Source organism: Larus michahellis, chromosome 17 (genome assembly GCF_964199755.1).
Source record: "Larus michahellis chromosome 17, bLarMic1.1, whole genome shotgun sequence".
Classification (NCBI taxonomy): domain Eukaryota; kingdom Metazoa; phylum Chordata; class Aves; order Charadriiformes; family Laridae; genus Larus; species Larus michahellis.
Genome location: NC_133912.1, coordinates 6,799,761 through 6,817,230, shown reverse-complemented (window position 1 = coordinate 6,817,230; position 17,470 = coordinate 6,799,761). Strand labels below are relative to the sequence as shown.

Sequence of the window (17,470 nt, the reverse complement as noted above, 5' to 3'; positions counted from 1 at the left end):
AAATTTGCTATCACCAAGGCAGCCGAGCAGAGCTCAGGTTTCAATGTTGTATTGGTCATGCCCCTTTTAAGAGCCTGCTCTTCAGGACGCAAGTCTCAGAAAATACATGTTTTCACATAACATTGTGGAAAAGCAATAGAAAAGGTTTCCTCCAGGACCAACGAATAAGGGGCTAACCTTATGCACTGTATCCCTCCCTGTCTGTGCCTTCTCATGTCACAGCCATCTTCCCTTTCACGAGCACTTAACAAACTCAGTTTGCAAACCCCCATTTATTGCAATAACTGCCTGGTCCACTAATGCACAGGTGATGGGGTCAGGTATGTCTGGTTTAGATGCATCAATAAAGCTTTACTTTCCTAGAGAATGAGCTTTAGAACAACTGCCTTAAGCCATGAATGCAAACATCAGAGTTTCTATCAAAATATAATTTTACCCATAGCATGTATGTTACATAAGCAAGTTACAAGTATAGGAACAGGAAAGTAACTTTGAAGAAAGTTGGACAGAAATAAACAGATTCAAAACAATGAAAAAATACAAGTCCTGGGTATGATATTAAGAGTGCAGCCCCAGAATAAATCCACTTAAGTCAGTGTTATAGCAGTGCCAAACTGATTTAAAAGCAACATCCGGCCAACAGCTTTTGGACCTGGTACCTCTTAATCCCATGTGTAATATTACTTACCTCCTCCAGACCCCTTTCTGTCAATCATGAAAAGATAAAAAGTCTGAAGAAGGGTGCTGTGCCAATACAGAAATAAAGCTGAACCCAGACTGTGCCTGGGATACAGCTTATCACAGCAGCAGTCCTTCAGCTTCAGTGACAGCTATTCCAGCAACTCTAGCTCATGATGTTAGCATGGATGAAAGGTACACAAGTACCAGGCCCAAAAAGCAAGCCTTTTGTCCAGTCTTGCTCCTTCTTAAACATAGCCCATTGTTTCTCTGGAGAGCATGTGTTTCCAAATAGGGTTCAGTCTTTGGCTCTCTGGTGGCAGTAAGCTTATTAAATGGGACCATGGTTAGTTATCTGAACTGATCTAAGAACAAGAACAGGTGGTCTCCTATATCAGCTAACAACTGTTTTCTTCATGGGAAAACTGGATAGCTATGGGCAAGGCTGGACTAAAGCCTTATCCATGAGAAGCTCTGACCATATTAAGAGCCTCCTGTGTCTTCGCTGCTCCAAAACCAAACTGCTCATCTTTGAGTAGCAGTGAGGGACATGGAACTGGCCACTACAGACCTTGGAAATTGCCTTAATTTTCTCCATAAAATTCTTGCCTTGGTGCGTGACTCTTGCTGAAATAAAATTGATAAGTAAAACCTGAAGAAAGAAACACTTGAGGAAAAAATTGCAATTAATATACAACTCCATGCTCTCTTTACCACTAGAGATCATGCAACAGAGAAGCTATTTCCAGGGAGTAAGAAAAATTCTTTGTTTCTTTTCCAAAAAGAGATGTATTCCACCTCTGCAGCCCAGTGATGAAGTTGTTCATTGATGAACTTTCCTACTGCTGTCTGTAAGGAGAAAGTCACCATAACCAATTGTCCAGAACAGGAGGCATGTTGTGTGGTACCAATGTGGCGCAAAGCCACGTAAGAGCATTCAGCTACTTCCTGGACAGTGAAGCAGTGAGAAAATAAATAGTATTGTTGCTGCTTATTAAAGCTGGCAAAAATATAAAACCCAGTAGGAACTAGTTGGATTTCCATCGTAAAATAAAGTTATGAGCCCAGTGTTGTGTTAACAGGAGACAATACAAAACATCTCAGCATCCACTAGAAAATGAGTAAACCACAGCATAATGCATGCAGAAATATACAGAAAGCACTTGCACTAGTATAAAAATATCCACAGTCCTCAGACAAATGTAAACTCGTACAAAATAATTCCAAGAACAGGAATGTGTTTACAAAAGGACACGTTAATATAAAACAGTAACACTGGGTTCACCCTCCCCCAGCCTCATGCACAGCACAGACACACAGGTAGTCCATGGAAGGGCCACGTGTTCTGAAAATGAGCAGAGTCTTCACTTGCCATTTGACCTTCTAAGTTAACAGTGTCTGCTGCGCATTGCGGCCAACGCTCTGGAAATACAGCTGTCTGGCAGCAGAAGGACAGGGACAGGCAATGCAGAAACAAACAAGCAAGAAAGCCCACAAAACCAAAAAGAAAGACCCACCCTCAGGGATTTTTAGGGGTCGTTCTTTCCCAGGCAGTCATTCATTTCCTGATCCTCCAGACACCCCAGGAGCAGACATACCAGGGAACTGGTGGTGTAATTGATAGGGTTTATCTTACTGGTGTGGGTAAGTGTTTGGTGACCCTGGCAGTGAGTAGACAGCAGCACACAGTGATGCCTGTGCACAGGAGGTGACAAACTGCCTTGCTGAAAGAGGACAGGGCAGGAGCACAGGGAAAGACAGTCAACAAGGGGGATGGGTTTGCGGGGGTGGGTGGGGGTGTGTGCATATGCATGTGTGTTTATATGCGTGTGTGCATGTTTTAAGTACCTCAGGGAAGCAGCTGATTCCAGCTCCCCTGCAAATGAAATCCTTCAGCAAATAAGCAACCACCAAGATCCTATGGCAACAAAGCAAACCCAAGTGAGCACAGCTTTGGAAAGCAAGTGGGAAAAGCAAGGCTAGGAAATGGACGCCTGAGTTTCTGAGAAAGGGAGCTTTGCCAAGCTGGTGATCTTTGCTTTAGACATGCGTAAAACCTTCAGAAGACTGTCTTCCCTCCCCAGGTCAGAATTCTATACTGTCAGTCTGGGATGTTCAGAAAGTTCACTCTGCTCCTGCAGCATGTGAAAGTCCAGGACCAAAGTTGGTCAAACCTCCAGCTCACATAATCTAGCAGCTTCTTCTGACTCATGAAGTCAAAGCTTCTCATGTTTGCCATCAGTGCAGAATTATGTAATGCTGTGTACAAGAAACCAGATTTGAAATGCCCAGATCACAGTCTGCAGCACATATTGCAGGAATGGAGAAGCAGGGGAAGGGAGCAATGCATCATTAAGGCCTTCAGTGTTTAGTTGACAGGACAAAGCAAGGTGTTTCTTTCCCACAGACCTGTCATTTCAGTCTCAGAACACTGTGGAAAGTCACCATGGCCGTGGAAAGTCAGATGCCAGGTGTCCATGCACACAACCTGCATTACCCGTTGTTTGCAGAGAAGCCCTCTCTTTTGGCAGCTTGAATTGGACTCTGTCCAGCACACATGCTTTTTGGTCATTCTTTGAGCTCAGCAGACAGTTACAGGTTTCCATGGCAACAAGAATTAAAAGCTTGATTAATTCTCCCCGTGGTCTTCTTCCACCCAGGCCACAATTTTCCCCTCCCAACCAGGAATGATATCATCATCATGGAATATCTACAAAAAAAAAGGGAGTCCAATCATGTCTGGCATCTGGACACCACTCTTCAACAGCGTGAGTAGCACAAGAGGCAGGCATCAAGTCAGAGATCCTAGCTCGGATTTCACCACACAACCCAGAATGTACCTCATCCATCATTCACATACCTGAGTAACTTTTTTCAGTATTTTAGGAAAAAAGCAGATAGGTCCCTTCTTTAACCAGTAACCATCAAGATTATTATTGGCATGTTTTTGACAGGAAAAGTAAAATAAATACAGGGAACATGCCTTTTTTAATCCAGACTACAGTCTCCTGCTGCTTCTGCAGAATGGCTACCTAGTCAGCTGACTGTTCCCAGACAGGGTAACCATTTGCACTTGTGAATCAATTTGTGAGACAGGAGCTATTCCAATAACCTTTAACAAATCTAATCCACACCAACACCAGCCTGAGCATAAACAGGGCTGTAATGCAGTATGCAAAAGAAAAGATGCCGTAAACACAGCTATCTGAGAAACCTTTAAGAGAAAGTGGGAGAATGTTTTTGAATTGGCCTGAACTGTCTCTCGTTGCAACAGGTCTTATAAAGCCACTTGAAGGGCTAGAAGCGTAGTTCACTGGGTTTTGCCCAGTGCCCCTCAAGCAATGCCATGTCATAGACTGTGCCAATAGCCAGCTTTTTGCCTAAGAGGCTCTGCAACTCCCAGGCAATTGCAATCACATTGATATAATTGCTCTGGCTGGGGATAAAAACATCCCATTTTAGCACCTTATAAGAGAAGCTTAATCTACAGTTGTGAAAATAGACAGTTTGTTCAGGGGCAAAGATTTCATTAGTTTGGAAATAAGGTGACCTCAGTCTCTGGGGTTGTGTGGTAACACTGAACCCAAAGCGGCTGATAGCTAAATTCCACACTTACCTCCTCCTTGACTGTGCCAAACTCTGGATCCAGGGCTTTGAAGTGGTACCGGTGGGTTCCTTCACGATCAATAGCTACCTTAAAATCCTTCAGAGTCACTTCCCCTAACCTGCAAGGGAAGAGTTTGGCACTATCCCATGGTACATGGTTACCAGATTTAGCTCAAGTGTAACTACATGGGAGGCAGAGGCACAGCACGAGTCTAGCTAGGCATGTGGCACCCTGGCCACAAGGATGTGAAAAGTGTGCCCCTCCAGAAACATACCTGTCAACCCCAAGGTCCTCTTCAGCAGAAGAATTGCCTCCTGATCTACTAAGAATGACCTCAAAACAGCCTTTTTCACTTTCCCTTTTGCATTGACAACCATAGTTGTTTTGACAGGAGCATCCTGCACTACATGCCACAATAGAACCACTTGTCTGCTTTCTCTTGCTCTTGGAAGTTAATAACCTCTTAGGACTCTAAAACAAACACATCAGCTAGTGGACTGCTTTAGGCCATTTTCCCCAAACAGTGGTATGAAATCCAATGCCCCAGTTAATGCCCAGCAAACTGGAGGTAGTGGTAACCATACCCAGAAGAATCAGACTAATAAGGGAAACAAGCATCTCCCACATCAGTGTTAGCAAGGCAAAGTCAGACCTCACCTCTTTGGTATGTTGACCATGAAAGGTGTGAGGGAGCGGTCAGTGAAGTACAACACTTTGGTGCAGGCACTGGTGCTCATCACGGGTGTGCTGTGAGAATGAGGCAGTTCTGCAAAGAGAGCGCAATCACTGGGCAACAGCACATCTCCTGCCACAACAGGAGACAAAAGAGGTGGTCTCAGCAAATTTGCCATCACAGCAGAGAACCCGATGATGGGAAGAGATTCTTAGGAGGGTGGCTAATCATCCCTGTTCAGAAGGGCCAGGTATTCCCCTGCTTACTGGAAAACTTTACATTTTAAGGTAGGGTCACCATCCAACTGTATTGTTAGCATGGAAGATTTGCCTAGCACTGTCCTCACTGATTATTGTCCCATCCACAGAGGGGCCTTCTACCACCATCTACTCCACAGACACTCTACTCACTACCTCAGCATAGAAAGGAGAACCTTTCTGGAAGGGCAAATGACTGAACAGTACACCATCCAGTACTGATACCTTGTCAGTTGCCTTCACTTGCAGATGGATAATGCAGGATGAAGTGACTGATCATCACCAAGGCAAAAGGTTGTCTGTCTCCCACCGCATCTTCCCATTCTAATTGGCCAGGATGAGTGTTTGTGCATGCAATTTTCTTTGCCCATTTGTGTTTCTCTCTCTCTGGCTACTGCCTTGTTCCCTGCAATGTGCTGTGCCAAAGGCTGAAGCAGAGGAAGGTTCACACTGAGTGACTCTACAGTTTTAAGACTTCCAGCATGCAGAAAACACTATGGACACCCATTCAAAGGCTTTCTAATTTAACAAGTCTTCAGAGCCACCGCTTATAGCTTTTTACACCCAAGGCATTCTACATTTGTGGCTGCACAAAATTTTCCTGCTGAAGTGGAGGGAGATGGAGTCTGCTGAAGGGAGAGGTAGTTTGCACGCAGAGAACACTCACTGGCTGCTCTAAAAACTGCAGTTTATGGGAGAGGAAGGAGAACCCAGCAAATCCTCCCCACAACTCCAGTCTTCTGAGTTCCTCTCCTACCTTCCTCAACATATTGTACCTCCAGACTACCCTGCTGCTGGGACACTACTATGCAGCTGAAAGGTGGGGCCCTCTGTCTTTCCCCAGTACCTACAGTCCCCTACAACCTCATAGACTTTCTAGGTGACGTTTATAACCAACACTGGAAAAAACTGTCTTCATTATGAAAAGCAAAACGTGGAGCTGCTGCAGCTGGAGCCAGGAAACATGGTGTCAGAAAGGGATGTGCTGTTATGGATATATGAAAGGAAGTAGACACTGAGGGAGGAACAGGGAAAGAGGCAACTGTACAGTTATCCGTGTCCACTAGATGGTGCAAAGCAGCAGGAAAGCTGAAATAACATCACATTTCACAGCAGTAATTGTTTGTCATAGTTATTTATACTGCAGTAGTACCAAAGTGGCCCAGAGAGACCCCCACTGTGATGGTGCTTTACAAACAAGCAGCCATAGATAGTCCCTGCTCCCTCTCTCCTTTGCCATGAAGTCTAATCTGTACAGCAAATGACTAAATGGAGGAAACTGAGCTCTGGTAAAGGGAATAAGCAGCTGGAGGAGGCAGGCTCCCAAGGGGCTGTACCCTGGACTCCATCCAGGAAACCTGAGCAATTAATTTGGCAGGGGGAGGGCAGGAACTGAAAGGCACTTACTGGATTTGGGAGGCCAGGAGTCTCTACACTCATTTGTTGCTCTGCTTGCTGGTGATTTCCCCCGGATCTAGGGTGCAAAGCCAAAAGAGTGAGAATGAAGTATCACTTCCCAGTTGGAGCTCTCATTGCTGCCTAGCTTTGGGTTTTGTGTGAGGGGCAGAGTTAAGAGCCAAGTGCTCTAGGAAGCCTTTACCCTTCTCTCTTGCCTCTTCTGTGTTTCCATGTGGTACAGCCGTTCCATTAGGCTGGAGATGCCCTGCTCCAGGCTGTCAATGGTGTGGTGCTGTGGATCATGGCCACTGAAACTGTTCCTGAGGCTGCGAAGGGCATCACGAACCAGCTGCAAGTCATTTGTCTGCCCAAGAGACCACAAGTCAGAGTAACTCCAGGCTGCTTTCTTCTCATCTAAAGCCACAGGTCTTAGAAAGGGGAAATACCTCTTAACAAGATAATAGCTTCCAGGGTACCTGGAGCCCTCATCTGCATCTGGCTGGGAAAATACCCCTTTAGATGCACTCACCCCTCGGTGGGTTGTGGGAGCAGCTCCTTTTCCTGCTGTCTGGAGGAAGCCATTGCTCTGAGCACTATGACCACTGTAAGCCATCACCTGTTCAGGGGAAGATGTGTGTGCCACTAGGAACGTAAGGTTTAGAACCTGCCCAAAGACCCCAATTTGTGAACTTCAAAACGATGAGGGCATGAAGACTTTCCACATCAGTGATATAACTGCCATCTTCTAGATAGTAGATACACTCACTAAGGGGTGTGCAGGCAGACCTATAGGTCAGAGCACAAACGTGATTCCTCACATACAGATGGAGAAAAAGGCAGAGACAGGAAGGGGCTTGCTGCTATGTCACAGAGGGCTCTCTCCAAGCTCTAGTGAGTACAGTCAGTGTTCCAAGTGGCACTGTGCAGGGACAGATATTGGGGCTGGCACTCTTTCCACCAAGATAGCTCCAGGTGGCTCAATACCAGGGTCAATAGGAAAAGGAGGTAATAAGAAGCTAAGCCCTGGTCTAACCATTAACCAGCATCAGAGCTGAAGCTAGAAGCCAAGTGTCTCTGGCTTCCACTCACCCCTGTTTCATCCCTTAGGATTTTGACACAAGAGGCTAAGCCAGAGTGCTCGCTGCTAGGAGCTTTGATAAGTTGGATGCTTTGTGGGGTCTGGCTGCCTTGGTTAGGGCACTGACATCGAGATTGCAGAGCCAGGCTTTTCTGGGATGAAGTGGATGATTTCTGGAGATAGGTAGCTGGAGTGTGCTGGACAGAAACATCACTCCAACAGTTTGATGTTTAGATCAAGGCTTCCCATACCTCTTCAGCTTCTCTCTTCATGCAGTGAGCTAACAGGGCCTCTTTGTGCTCCAGCTCCCGTTCCAAATCCACCTGTGAGGGGAGTAGAAGAGTCAGCCCAAGGTAAATGCCAGGGCATCAGTGCCGCCCACCTGCTCCATACCTGTTGGTAGCTGGCCTCAGAAAGCTGCCTAAGCATTTCATCCAGCTTGGTCTGATGCTGCTGTAAATGCCGATGCTTCTGGCCCAGTTCTTTCTGCAACACAGTAATTAAGAGAATCAACAGGACACTAAGGCTCACAGATCATCTCCCCATGGCAGGGAAAGTTATGTTGTCTGCCAGGATCAGTTTCCTCTACAGGCTGAATTACACAATGTGCATACTTCTAGCTAGATGTTAGAACTGAGCATCAAAGCTTTTTTTTTTTTTTTATAAAAAAGGATCAGTCAGGTTGTTTTTGCCTGGAGTCCCCTTGCCCAGCAAAGATCCAATATTGAGGCCAGACAACTGTCTCAGAGAAAACAGATTCCTGAGGGATCAGTAGCCAATCAGGTGACCCAGCCTAACCTGATGGGCTGCTGCACAAGTGTTAGATACTCAGAAAGCCATCACTGAAAAGCCATGACAATAACAGATCTACTATAAAAAGCTGTGGGCAGAACACAAAGAACATCTCATCCCTACATCTCCTTACAAACATCCATGGCTATTGCAACTATTGCAAATTCCACAGTGCCATTCCCAGAGGTGACTGAGTGTCAGGGAGACAGCAGTCACATTCACAAAACTGAAGAACCACCAGATGCTGCCCCTGGCAAAGCCTCCAGTGAAGAGAGGTTCCATTACTTTGTATTCTGCCAGTAGCCGGTTTCTCTCTTCAACCTTCCTCTGAAGGTCAACCTGCCGAAACAACACACAGGTGTCAGGTAGGTATTCCTGGAGAGTTAGTGTCAACCCCTTGTGCTAGTGGGTGACCTGAGACCAAATATCTGCAGAGTTCAGGGAGATGGTGTCTAAGGATGGCAGGACAGTTCTTTCCTTGCCCTTCTCTCTCCAGGGAGATACTGTACACAGCAGCTCTACCCGTCAAAAGGCCACTTACTAACCCAGGGAGCACAATGAGGAAGGAAGAATGCAACTATACTGAAAACATCACGGGAAGCCCCTCCCTGTTTCAGCTGAAGGTCTTGGGAGGACAGAAACTGGGAGGGAAGAACAAGAAACTCCAGTGAGTCTCACAGGTGGCTAGTAGACTGTGTGCAGTTTTTACTGTGCAGAGACCTTTGACTGGTCATTCACTATGACCCCAAGAACTATGCTGCAACCACCAACTCCACCCTGTGGCTGCTGGAGCCCTCAGGGCTACCAACCTCCTTCTAAAATAATCTAACCCTCAGCAGCACAGTAACTCACGTTCTGGTTGTGCAATTCCTCCTTGTCCATGTTTGCTCTCAGAAGTTCCTGCTTTAGCTGAAGAACTGAAGCATCCTGTTGAATCAGCCTTTGCTGTAAAGCATCCTAGGAAAAGATGTTATCTGTAGGAAGGTGCAAGACAGAGGCAGAGACCCTTCCCTAGGAAGTGAGTGACCTAGACCAGGGGCCATAACACAGTGGGGCCACTCACAGGGCTGAAGTGTTCCCAAGGGCCTAAGGCAGCAGAAGGTATATAGACGTCTGCCCAGTGGGCTCTCAGTCCTTCTGCCCTTCTCTTACCCAAAAGTGATTTCCCTGCCAACATTCTAGCCATCTGGGACAGAGGGATTTCTGTGAACTTCCTGCTCCAGAAGTGGCCTGACAATTTGCTCTTATGGAAGACAATAGCACTGTCTTTGGAGGGTCTTTTCAGGGGCCTATGGCTAGTGTCTCCAGTCATGCATCTGCAGCATCCAGAGGGCAGAAAGAGGCCAACATCAGCCAAGGACCCAAGGAAACTTAGCTCTCAGTGTGACCTAGTTGTGCAATGAAATTCTCTTTGAAGAGGCCAAAGTCGGAACTAATTCTGCACCTTTCACTCAGTGTTACCCAGAAGCCGAAAGCGCTACTGTGGACAGCTACTGCTGTTTGCTTCCTTCACAGGAGCCTGACAGGCAGCTCTAAAAATACCTCTGCTCAGGAGTAAATTATTAGTGTTCAGAACTCCAGAGGAAGAAATTGTGCATACAGGAGTCAAAGTTGTGAAAAATGCTACAGCTGAATAGGACAAAGATACCTCTGTGCTCTTCTTCCTCCCTCTCAAGAATGAGTTCACTGGGCGTGCCCCTGCTGTGCATACCCCAAGACAGAAGTCGGGGCGGGGGGGAAGGGGGCGGTTGGGAAAAGAGCCATGGGACCCAAGCAGGCATCCTATGCCTTGTAATTTGTTTAGGGGAAACAGACAAAAGAGGGGCCATTTGACCACAATCCTACAGACAGAAACAGAACCCAGGAGACCTAAATCCTTGTGCTTGCCTTAACTGCAGTCTCTCCCCAGAGCCAGAAACAGACCATAGAATCCCCCACCTACAAGTCCCCTAGAACAACTCCCTGCACAATCTGAGATTCCTCAGAGGTATATGGTTGCTGTTGACTATACTCAGGGGCTGCAGCAGATTCTAAAGCTTTACTGTTTATATTTGATGAAGTGCCTCTTTCCTCACCTTTATTCCCTGTAGGTTTCGAGCTTCTTGTTTGTATCTCAATAGCTCCTTCTGTAAATGCAACACAATTTGATTAAATGGTATCTTGTTACCCCTTCAGAATCAACCAAAGTCAGTGTTCTCGGTCCGCCAGACACCTGCTTCACAGACGCCTGTGAAAGCACATCCCATCTTACCCACAGATCAAAGAGCATGTCAGGCTCTGAGCTATTTTAATGAGTTACAAACATGACAAAACAGTTAAGCAGCTCCCTAAGGCTCTGCTATTAAAGCCATGAGAGAAAAAGATTGCCTAGTCCCCCAAATCTGTCCTTCCGGGCAATGTCAAATACTTCTCTCCCAGCGTCAGAACTGGTTCTGGAGACAGCATCATCAGAAAGCTGAACTAAGGCAGGCTTGACAGGGCGGTTCTTCTTAGCTGCATTTGTTTCCTACTTGAAAGACTGTTTATATTCAGACATCACTAGAAACTTAACAGCTGTCCTGGATAAGGTTTTGAGAAGCTAGTACAACCTGGATCTCTCCAGCTTCAAGAGCATGCAGGGGAAAAAAAAAAAATGTATTTCAGGGCTCATTTAAATTCCAGTAACATTCCCACTCCCCCAATCAAGTAGGACAGAGGTCTGCAAAGATCTCTTGACCCAAAATCTCTTTCCCCTTCATCCGTCCCTCCACTAACCTTTAGGTCTTGATTTTCTTCCACACTCTGGTCCAGGCGACTTCGGATTATGATCTGAATGTTAAATACCATGGTTATTATTGTGCAAGACACCTGCCTGTGGCAAAATAGTGCCAAAGTGCAGCTTTATCAGAGAAATGAAGGTACAGCAATGTGCTCACCAGCTGCTCTTCGGGGCAGGCTCCATGTTCACAAAGTTCAAAGGACCCTTCCTGCTCATCCTCAGGTAAAGATCCATTGAGCAACAAAGCCTGGGAAGATGAAGGGAAAAAAAAAAAATCTCCTCTTCAGGGCTTTCAAAGGAAAACAGTCTAGATGCAGCTCTGGCTAACAGTCATTCATATCAACAGTCTCTAAACAGTTTCATTTTCCATTTCTGCTGACTTATTCCCCTCAAAAATAAGTAGATTTTTTCAGGAATGAACAAGAAGATTTGTCTCCTGAAAAAGCTCTCCCAGAGATATCTGTCAGCCAATACTCTTCCCCACAGAAAGGCACCAAACAAGGACAACAACTCAGATTTTCAGGGAATGAAGTCTGTCCCAGGTTTCAGTCCAAGGGTAGTCTTCACTAAATAACAAATTTGATGTCTGAAGCGGAGACTGAACCAGGCTTACATTGTAAGGCTTCTCTTCTGGAATGAGACTAAAGCGTCGCTTGCTGAAAGAGGTCATTCTCCTAACCACACATCTACAAAAGACTTTGGAAATAGTATGTTCAGGGAAGCCTAATTCTGTTCTACACTACACAAGATCAAGACACATTCAGAACTGTTGTCCAAGTGAGTGCTTACCCACACAGAGAGTGAAAATCTTAAGCTATGCCTGTGCTTGAGGAAGGCTATTAGAAGCACAGTATTAACTCTTTCAGCAGCTCCAAGGTAGCCTAGATGTCTGCAGGAAGATGCCAGAATTCCCACAGTAGATTGAATCCAGCCTGAAGGAAGTGTGCACTGTAGGAAATGTGGCTAGCAGGACCAGGCCAGATGTATACCATGCTGGTTTTCTCTAGCTGGTGTTTTTTTTACATTGACCTTTCTGTGTCTATTTCCAGGACTCAGGCCACTTGTTATGTGCCAGGATGTTGTATACAACTGTATGCATTGGAAAGAGTCATGCCTCTTTCTTTCAGTTAGCTATTTCATTTCTATTTAAACTCCATGGCTAAAAACAAAATATCCCATTTGCAGCAATACTTCAATTCAGCCGCAGAAGACTTCAAGGCTGACAGGTCAGGTTCTGCCTGCTGAAAGAATCTTCCAGCAAAGAGCAGCAACTGCTGCCAAATAGCAATCTGTATTCAGTTAATGCAAAAGCTCTTTGGAAAACTGTTTTCTGAGTGCATCCCAAAGTCCTCCCAGCAGGACACTCAAGCAGGAATCACACTGGAACATAAAAAACTGCCATGGTTTTAGCCCCTTATGGGGTATACATACATCAGGTCCCTGATATTTCAATCAAACTCTCATGAACTGGAAGCTCTTAAGTATTGAGCAAGAGGGGGAAAATCAATTAATCAAATCCAATTTCTTGGCTAGCAACATCAGCTGGCTCTTCCTACTTCCAGGGAAAGAGGGGGCAGCAATGCCAGCTGCTCACCCTCGCTCCTGAAACACGGGGCCCAGGGTTGGAGGAACAGAAGATGCCAGTTCCTCCAGTGCTGTCTCTCCCTGCTCCTACTGGGCACATAATGAAACTGGATTTTACCAGTGAACCAAGAATTTTTTTTTTTTTTTTTTTTTTTTTTTTTTTTGAGTCTTTTGTTTCCTGTCCATTGTCCAAAGGGTAAGTGCCTGCCCCCGCCCACACTCCACCCTCTGCTCTGGCTGTCTATGCTTCTCACACAATCTCCGCTTTGTTTACCGACACATAAATATTTACAATTCAAAGCCAGCATGGTTCCCAGCACAAACAGAAAGGAATATTCCTGAGAGAGTTCACAGCCTTTACCATATGGATCAGGGGCTCTACTCCCCATGCAGAGTCAAACACATTGGGCTGAGGGTCATTTGGTCAGAGAGGGACTGAAACAGGCAGCAAGGAAAAGGCCCTGCAAATAAATAGTTGTGTAGAGAATGTGGTATAGTTCAGCCTAGCTCACTGAAATTCAGACTGATGCAAGTCTAGGTGACCCTGGATCAGCTCTGTGAATCTTGACTGATTTCCTGATGTTCCTTGTCTCTCTGCCTTACTTCCCATCACAAATCACAGAAAGACTGCCCTATTCTCTCAGGCTGCTAACAAAACCCGCAGGCTGCTAAATGCCCTGGTGAAGAAGGGGAGTCTCAGCCCCAACACGTGGGAAAACACTGCTGCATCTTTACCATTTTGCATAGTAACATATGTGCTTTGCACAGTGACAGCACATACAGGAGTTAGCATAGCATCACAGGACAGGGGACCAAGCCAGTGAACCCAGCTAGGATCTGGACTCCAACCAAAAGACAACACAGGCATAATCACCTTCTAAACACAGGCTTTGCCTTATATTCTCTACAGTGGTTCTGTTCTTACCTGCATTTAGCATGCCTTTTGCCCTCTCACAGTCCACTTAAATTACTATTAGCGAATATCACTGATCTTCAGTCGTGACAGCAATAGAATCTTCCTCTCTCTCTCCACACCCTTCTCTCTCCCTCCCTACTGAATAAGAGCCTCAAATCCTGTCAACACCAAGTTTTTGGAGAAGCCTGAGCTAAGAAAAAGAAAAGACTGTGTCCAAATTGCACAGACTGATGTTAAAATCCTTTCTCTGAAACCCTAGTAAATATACTGGGGCTTTCCTCCTTTCCCAGGCTCTCTTAGTTAAGCATGCTACACAATGATGGGGGACAGGCATACCCTGCCCCAAGCAAGACTGTGGCTGAATCCAGCTGTCTTCTAAATTGCATCTGGGACATTGGAAAGGACAGTTTTGGCATTTTCCATTCTGCAAAAGGTGACCAGCACCAGATCACAATTGCAGGAGCCAAGAGAGCCTAAACACTGCAAGAAAGAAAGATGTCAGAGTGCTTAGTCAGTAGCATTCAGTTGCTGGATAAGGTCTCTGCTGGCTGCAGCCAATATACCCTAATACACACTATCCACACTATCAGAAATAACTGCTCATTCATGAGGAACTCATCCCACAGGGTGACACACAGGGAAGAGCCACTGTCCCTATTTAACCAAGGTGACCCAAGAGACCAACTGACTTCTTGCACAATCACCCCAAGAGGCCTCATTGGACCAGGACTCTTATTCAAATCTCCGAGTTCCAGGCCAGTGTCTCAGCTGCAAGATAACCTGTTTTCCAGCTACAGTTAATAGGAAAAGAAATGCATGTGGAAGGGAATGCTGGCTGAGAAGAAAATCTATTACCTGCAGACCTGAAATCATCTTCTTCGCTTCCTCCATTTCCTTTTCTAAATGGTCTTGTTGTTCCAAAAGCTGCTCTTCCCATGAATTCTCCAAATATGACACAGGGTTCCCTGCTTGCCACTCAGGCTGGAAATGAGATTCTGTCTCTTCTGGAAAAGAGAGCAGCTGAATGTGGTCATGCCAGAGAGAGGAGCCCAGAAAAGACTTGCACCACACAACAATTGCCTGCTGTTCGCACTAGCTATCACTAACAAACCAGTATGTCTTCTAGCCAGTATCAAGGAAGTTGCTACAGGTGTAACATCTTGTCTAATCTCAAGGATTTATGCCTCATTCTTTATGCAAAGGAAACTTTCCTGCACACACATATATAAAAGATAGGCATCCTTCTCCTTCGTTAACTTTGCTGCATCTGATTCCTCAGTACTGGAGATTTCAGAGCACATCATAGGCAACAATGTGCTGCATCATGCGTGGTAGAAAATACCTAAGGGGAGAAAAGCAACTCTGGGATTTGAAGAGCATGTCTTAGTGTTAGAGGGTGCACCAAGGACCCACTGAAGGCAACATTAAACAGTATTTCTACTTGTCAAATAACATGGCTTTCTCAAGGTGGAGAGCATACCTAATTCTGAAAAAGACTGTTCTCTTAATAGCAAGTTTAATAGACTTGCATGCCTTTTCTGCTCCCCACAGCATAATCTGTATCTCTGGTTAACTATCATCCGCTGGCTGGACCAGGAATGTAGATTTTTATTTTTTTTTTCTTCCCTAAGAAGGTATGAGGTTTGATGAGGAGAGGAATAGCAGTGCTTGTTAGCTAGTTGAGCAAAACTGAAATTTATCAATGTAAGCTTCTGTGCATCTGTAGACCTGCAGCTGCAATATCCTACTGTATGGGCAGCAAGCAGACACAGTACCACTAAGAATTTAAGGTACTGGTCACAGCCAGTCAGCTACTTCAGCCACTGAGATAGTCTGTCTCCTTTTGAAGGAGCACTGAAGCAGGACCCCTCTGTCTAAGGCAGCAAAGCATTTCCTAGGAGAGCTTCTGTCCTTTGCTCTTGGGATGGATGCTAACTAGAGAATTATTATTAGGCTGCATTCCTGAGGAGGAAAAGAAAAACCCACACTTTAGGAGCTTCTTTGAAAATCTTTCCTTCAATCTGCATGAAAATTTTAAGTGTATACTGACTACATCGTGGGGCATTTGTGGCAATACAGCAAGGACTTCTCAATGCAAACACCACAACAATATTACAAGTGTTCAGTTCCTTGCAAAGAGACACTCAACCTATGTATGGATATGACGTAAACACAGACCCTTACACAAAATCAAGTTATGCACCATGGGCTTGGCAAGCCCACATGCACTCTTTCTTTAAGGGAATTTCAAGTGGTTTTTGTTATTTTTCAACATGGCCTAATGAGACTGTGATGAAAGCATTCACTCTACAGTGAAAATTGTATATGACCCTTAATCCTTCTCCAGAGCTTTTCATTTCCCGAGCATTATTTTTCAAGCCTCACAGATATTGCCATATTATGGCATTATTGTAGTGTTAAAAGTTTGGGGATTTACTTTTATGTGAACAGATACTCAGCATCACATTCTCTACATTCATTTCAGTCACTGGGGAACTTTTCAGCAAGTTGATACAAACAAATCCCAATGAAAGTGTGAGCTGTAAAGCATTATCTGCAAGGTACCTGTTTTAGTTTCTGTTTCCTCAGTGTGGATGATCACAAGTCTTTCCTTCTCCTCTGATGGGGCTACAGTGGATTCACTCTTTGCACTATGAATAGGACTGGGCGATGTAAGACTGCAGAGGAAAGGAGAACAGTTACTTCTAGTGCTGATCAACATCATCCTCATCTAAGATAAAAGTGAATATGCAGTCAGGCTTGTTGAAACTAAGAATTATCTGCATACTAGAGAAGCCATTAACAAACCAAACTGTGAATGTAACTTTTCCATTGCTACATCAGTGTCATAGCAGGCTAAGTGATAAGTAGCACAATGTGTCTCTCCATTTTCCTTAACAGAATGCAAGTTTGAGACTGCCACCACAGAATTCACACACACTCACACAGGGGTAAGACCACGCTCTACTGAAGGTCTACTCAGAAACAATTACTTATTGCAAACCTTATGTTCATACTGCAAGCTGAACAAAAAGCTACCCTGGTTTGCCTCATCTCTTGCTTTCAGAAGCACCTCTTCATTAACTTGAAATACCCAAGTGCAAAATACTTTTCAAAGTCAGATACCACTCATGTTCTTAGGTTAAAACTTCTTGAAAATACACACATATTTTCACTGGAACTATCTCAGCTGTGAGATTCAAGCAATCTTTTTACAGAAATTCTTCCTAAATGTATCACCCAGACAACAGGAAAAGGTGGCTGAAGCTCACTGACCCATTCAATGTACCTCTAAAGTCACAGGAACTAATCCATGCAAGTGTGAGCAGGAGTTAATTTTTCATTCTCCCCAACACAGAAACAAAGGACAGAGAACAAAAAGAAAACAGTGTGGAAATAATATAATAGGTTTAGAAAAATAAAAGGCTTTGACAGCTTATCTTCCGCATCTTCCCAGCACTGCTGCTACATATTCCACAGCGCTCTCAGTATCAGAAAAGCCTTGCAATAGAGATGGAAATTACTTGCTAGCAGCTCCTGTCCGATCCCACAGCCAGTGCTGGCCTACTTCTCATTTGCATTACAGACCTTCAAGCAGTCTAGTTTTAATGGTCCAGACTCAATGGACTTTCACCATGTTAAAGGAAAAGACGAATGCAACTTAATAAGTGAAAGAATAACCATGTTCTAATGGCAATCTAACAGCTACAGTACCTGTTCTTTCTTGCC

The 17,470-nt window shown here is 45.0% G+C and overlaps 1 protein-coding gene across 3 annotated transcripts in view; it reads right to left on the bottom strand.

The window, feature by feature from the left end:
* Positions 1–399: 399 nt before the first annotated feature.
* DIXDC1 (DIX domain containing 1) overlaps positions 400–17,470 on the bottom strand; it is a 41,974-nt gene continuing 24,903 nt past the window's right edge. For 2 of the 3 annotated variants that reach the window (XM_074561115.1, XM_074561116.1), the window contains 15 exons: positions 16,307–16,419; positions 14,597–14,745; positions 11,399–11,488; positions 11,238–11,291; positions 10,559–10,609; positions 9,336–9,440; positions 8,769–8,822; positions 8,085–8,177; positions 7,943–8,014; positions 7,143–7,229; positions 6,816–6,977; positions 6,623–6,689; positions 4,943–5,051; positions 4,295–4,403; positions 1,456–3,388 (listed from right to left, as the gene is read on the bottom strand). In XM_074561115.1, the coding sequence (XP_074417216.1) occupies positions 3,308–3,388; positions 4,295–4,403; positions 4,943–5,051; positions 6,623–6,689; positions 6,816–6,977; positions 7,143–7,229; positions 7,943–8,014; positions 8,085–8,177; positions 8,769–8,822; positions 9,336–9,440; positions 10,559–10,609; positions 11,238–11,291; positions 11,399–11,488; positions 14,597–14,745; positions 16,307–16,419 (1,396 nt within the window). In that variant the 3' untranslated portion in view covers positions 1,456–3,307. Of the gene's footprint in view, positions 3,389–4,294; positions 4,404–4,942; positions 5,052–6,622; positions 6,690–6,815; positions 6,978–7,142; positions 7,230–7,942; positions 8,015–8,084; positions 8,178–8,768; positions 8,823–9,335; positions 9,441–10,558; positions 10,610–11,237; positions 11,292–11,398; positions 11,489–14,596; positions 14,746–16,306; positions 16,420–17,470 lie in introns of all 3 variants that reach the window. The other variant, XM_074561114.1, reaches the window with a different exon arrangement.